This window comes from Lupinus angustifolius, chromosome LG02, assembly GCF_001865875.1.
Source record: "Lupinus angustifolius cultivar Tanjil chromosome LG02, LupAngTanjil_v1.0, whole genome shotgun sequence".
Taxonomy (NCBI): domain Eukaryota; kingdom Viridiplantae; phylum Streptophyta; class Magnoliopsida; order Fabales; family Fabaceae; genus Lupinus; species Lupinus angustifolius.
Genome location: NC_032010.1, coordinates 22,360,917 through 22,365,985, shown reverse-complemented (window position 1 = coordinate 22,365,985; position 5,069 = coordinate 22,360,917). Strand labels below are relative to the sequence as shown.

The 5,069-nt window shown below is 35.5% G+C and overlaps 1 protein-coding gene across 1 annotated transcript in view; it reads left to right on the top strand.

Moving 5' to 3' along the window:
- The window catches only part of LOC109340023 (probable methyltransferase PMT11), a 5,122-nt gene continuing 795 nt past the window's right edge, over nucleotides 743–5,069 (top strand). Inside the window, exons 1-8 of the mRNA XM_019577582.1 lie at nucleotides 743–1,540; nucleotides 2,187–2,336; nucleotides 2,424–2,694; nucleotides 3,062–3,172; nucleotides 3,721–3,880; nucleotides 4,256–4,513; nucleotides 4,603–4,725; nucleotides 4,853–4,930. Of these exons, the coding sequence (XP_019433127.1) occupies nucleotides 758–1,540; nucleotides 2,187–2,336; nucleotides 2,424–2,694; nucleotides 3,062–3,172; nucleotides 3,721–3,880; nucleotides 4,256–4,513; nucleotides 4,603–4,725; nucleotides 4,853–4,930 (1,934 nt within the window). The 5' untranslated portion in view covers nucleotides 743–757. The remainder of the gene's footprint in view (nucleotides 1,541–2,186; nucleotides 2,337–2,423; nucleotides 2,695–3,061; nucleotides 3,173–3,720; nucleotides 3,881–4,255; nucleotides 4,514–4,602; nucleotides 4,726–4,852; nucleotides 4,931–5,069) is intronic.

Below are 5,069 nucleotides of genomic sequence, written 5' to 3'. Positions count from 1 at the left end.
TTATCAGTTAAAACGATTAAATCGTCCGGGCAGACCAGGAGATTTCATATATAATTTATTATTTTTATTATATAGTTATATATAAATATAAAGTTTTATATAATTAATAATTATACTGAAGTAACATTTTTCTGTTTTTTTGGACCGAAGTAAAATAAAACATTAGAGTAGTGTTCTATTTTTTTAAATCTTAAGTGAACCGTCTGGTTCACTTCCCGAGTTATTCGGTTCAACCGAGTTTAACATGGTTGGACCGGAATTTCTCTGGTTCAAAGTGATCCAACCCCTCACTCGGTTAAGGGGACAAATCAGAATCATTTTTAAGTTCGACCAGTGGTCAAATCAATCGAACCGCGTCTAGTCTGATCCAATTATCACAACATTGCTAAAAAGTGAAATAGTGAATTTAGATGCTTGCACTAGACAAATATTTTTTTACTGTAAAGATTTTAATTATTTTTAATAAAATAAAATTTAAAATTACAAAACACCTTTTTCCCTCGAATTCCAGCACTAAAGAACCTTAAAATGTATAATGATTAAGAAATGAAATATGGAACTTTGGATCCAAGGAAAGTCCATTAATGACTGTGGTGTGTCACGGGTTCAAGTTTCAACACAGCAAATTTCCCGTTTCAGCACCGCTTACACTTCGATGAATCTGTTGTCCTCAAGTATGTCTCAAAACTTGTCCCTAACCAATCACGATAAAGCAGAAATAAATAAAATCATAAGTATTTAATTTTTTTTAATTGATATGACATTAGTTGGGACATGCGCTTTGAGAGATCCTTACCCCACATCACTCTCGTTCTCCTTAACAATCATAACAGTCACAGTTCACAACCTACTTCAATCTTTATCACTTCCTTCAGATGCAAAAATAGTAACAATTTTGAATCTCATCATGAAATCCCATTTTCTCCAAACACCCATTTTCCTCAAAATCACAGCTTTCTTCTTCGTCGCAGTAACTTTCTTCTTCTTCGGTAAACAATGGTCTCAATCCGACGGTTACCATCACCTCATCTTCTTCACTACTTCAACAACTGTTTCGTCCCCTCAGGTTTTCATTTCCCCAAATTTCAACCTTTCATTCAACAATTCTGCCCTAATTGCCCAAATTCAAACCCTAGAACCACCGCAACCGTCGGTTTCACCACCGCCTCCGCCGCCGGTGGATTTGGTTAAGAAATTTGGGATTGTGAACGAGAATGGAACGATGTCTGAGGAGTTCGAGGTTGGGGAATTTGATCCGGATATGGTGGATAGTGAGAGTGATAACGAGACCCGGATTGAGAATTCTGCAATGCCTAATGCTCAGAATTTCGCGATCAAGAGGTTTCGGGTTTGCCCTAGTGCTATGAGTGAGTATATACCTTGTTTGGATAATGCAGAGGCGATTCGGAATCTCGAATCTACGGAGAGAGGGGAGAGGTTTGAGCGGCATTGTCCTTCTCAGGGGAAAGGGTTGGATTGTGTGGTTCCTCCGCCTAAAGGATACCGTTCTCCAATTCCGTGGCCGAAAAGCCGGGATGAGGTACTGATACTGTTTTGTTGGTGGAAAAGAATCAATGCATGATTTATCAGATTATACTGAGTTGGATTTTAGTTAGCCAAATATGTTTTAGTTATGTATAGGATTTTAAATTGCAGTTCGTGGCCACAATGTTGCTGTTTGAAAAGAAAAAGAAAAACAGAGAAATTGGTAGAAACAACAAGCAAAGGAAATGAAAAAGGTTTTCCCTTTCACAAACTGAGCAGAAACTCTGTTTACAACTTCACAAACTCAAAGAATGCTTCCCTCTATGCAGTTTTGTCTATTTAACTATCGATCCCTCTGTATAACTACCAGCCTAGCTTACTCAATGTCTCAACCATACACTAAACTAACTACCCAGACTCTGGCCTTACTGAGTCTAAAAGTTGCAGTTTTAGAGATCTCTGTTACCTGAATTTCAGCCGCATCAACCCCATTTTCCCTCAACCACAATTGTGCGTAAAATTTATTATTGCAGCTTAAATGCAATACCAGCTTTAAACCATGGTTATTATGGCCCTTAAATTATTGAGAAAAATAAGAACTTAGAAAACTTATGTGTGAAATTTAGTATGCAGGTATATATTATTCTCTGGGTACATTGGTTTCTTAATACAAGGTTATCTTTCTTATCTTCTTCTTTTAGGTGTGGTACAATAATGTTCCTCACACTCGGCTTGTTGATGATAAAGGGGGTCAAAACTGGATTTCCAAAGACAAAGATAAGTTTAAATTTCCAGGGGGAGGTACCCAGTTTATACATGGAGCTGATCAGTACTTGGACCATATTTCTAAGGTTATTATGTATTTTGGTTTCACTTCTGAAATCGGTATAGGTGCAGCCTCTCTGATTCTGATGTTATTATACATTTGTGTTTTGTAGATGGTTCCTGAAATTACATTTGGTCAGCATGTAAGAGTTGCTCTTGATGTTGGCTGTGGCGTAGCTAGTTTTGGTGCATACTTATTGTCAAGAAATGTCATCACTATGTCTGTAGCTCCCAAGGACGTTCATGAGAATCAGATCCAATTTGCTCTTGAGCGTGGTGTACCAGCGATGGTGGCTGCATTTGCAACTAGACGTTTATTATATCCAAGCCAAGCTTTTGACTTGATACATTGTTCGCGCTGTAGAATTAATTGGACTCGAGATGGTAATTACTATTTCGAGCAAAGATCATGTAGTCTTTCTTTTGATAATTGGAATCTTTCTTCTTGAACCCGTATGTCATCCCCCATGAGATGTCTTATTATTGGGAAAGCTAATAAGTAATAACTAATAATTGTAGATGTAGATTCAAATCATTCAATGCCAATCTTTTGCGAATGTCATCTTTGGCTTATTAATAGAAAAGGAAAATGAAGAGGATGCTGGGCTCCTTTCTGATTGCTTGAAATCTTATTAATAAAACACTTTTAGTAAAAATAAAAGGAGTGTTATTTCAATGTGTCACTCCCACCTTCGTGTTAGTCGTTCTTTCTAAATTTTATCTAACACAGTTTTTTTTACTGTTGATGAAGATGGTATTTTGCTACTTGAAGTTAATAGGATTCTAAGGGCAGGAGGGTACTTTGTCTGGGCTGCTCAACCAGTTTATAAGCACGAGGAAGCTTTAGAAGAACAATGGGAAGGTATTATTCAAATTGACTTCCTTGTAGATTGAATTTTTTGATGTTTTTTAGCTACAGGCTACAAAGTTATAGTATTTAGGGATTGCTCAATTGTGTTACTATTAAAATTTCAGACATGATGTATTCATCCAGATTGTTTATTAATTATTACCATGATTGCCTAACCAATTTTTTTTACCATGTTTCCTTAAATATCACAGGATATCTAATAGAGTTAACATTCAATCTTTTAATGGTTAACCCTTTCACCTAGTACCTCTCCCAATGATTCATTCATTGCTGTAAGCAAAAGTTTGAAATTTCACATTCCTGTTTAATGTTCATGTGTAATAATTTATAATTTATTATTCTCTTTTCTGCATGCTGTGACTTAAAAGATGTTTGATGAGAACCATCTTAAAATGTGGTGGTGTTAACTGTCAAATACCTGCTTATCTGCTGCGACATTCATACTTCAGATATTTCTGCTACCCGTATTGAACTTACGTGAATATTTTGTATTTATTAGCGTTGGTCTAACTCTGTTTAAGGTTTTTTTTAATCTTCAGAGATGGTTAATCTTACTACTCGTCTATGCTGGAAGTTTTTGAAAAAAGATGGGTACGTTGCAATATGGCAGAAACCTTCCGACAATAGCTGCTATGTAAACCGTGAGGCAGGAATCAAACCACCACTATGCGACCCAAGTGATGATCCAGACAATATTTGGTATTTTGTTGTTGCGTTCCTGATCTATTGATAATTCTGACTGTTTCTTCCAATTATATGATTATTGTCACAGACAATATATAAGTTTATTATCATCGTCTTGCTTTCCTCAAACCGTGTGTGTATATATATGATTTTTTAAAATAGTGAATTATACCAACATGTAGGTTGACACAACCTATAAAATTTGAATAGGTTTGTTCCTTCGTTGATGTTAAAACGTTAAATTATATTTTAGCATTGTTTTATTAGATAAAAAAATTTAGTAATTGAACAAGTTGGACCCTACTTTATAATAGCTTAACATGCATCAGTTTTTTATTAAAATTTACAGATCCATTATTGGTGATTTAATTATTTGCTTGATCAATTTAGGTATGTTAATCTAAAAGCATGCATCTCTCCATTGCCTGAGAACGGATATGGAGCAAATGTTACCAGATGGCCTGAACGTTTGCAAACCCCATCTGATAGGCTTCAAAGCATAAAAATTGATGCTTTCATATCCAGAAAAGAGCTTTTTAAGGCTGAATCAAAATACTGGAATGAGATAATAGAAGGCTATGTACGGGCATTGCACTGGAAGAAGATGAAATTAAGAAATGTTCTGGACATGAGAGCTGGTTTTGGAGGGTATTGTTTTTATCTTGCTTTCTTGTTACAGATATTATGTACCAATGATTTTCTGTTTAATGTCATAAATATATTTGATTGTTTTTCAGATTTGCGGCTGCATTGATTGATCACAAGCTTGACAGCTGGGTTATGAATGTTGTTCCTGTTAGTGGCCCAAACACCTTGCCTGTTATATTTGACCGTGGGCTGATTGGAGTTATGCATGACTGGTATTTACAAAACTTATTTAATGAAGCACAAGTGTACTCATTTTCTCTCCATGCCTAATCTTGTACCGATATTTCCTGAACTTCTCAGCATTTAGTATTATTTCTCTATATGTGATTTGCAATTCAGGTGTGAACCATTTGACACCTACCCAAGAACCTATGATTTACTGCATGCTGCTAACCTGCTTTCTGTTGAGAAGAAAAGGTACCCTTTTCGTAACTGGTTGCTCTTTTATCTTATTACATGTTAATTATTGTTGTATTTGTGCTGATAAGAAAGAAAAATGAGTATTGTAGTGAAAATAAGCCAAGTTAAAATGTAAGATGAGGTGACACAAATACAC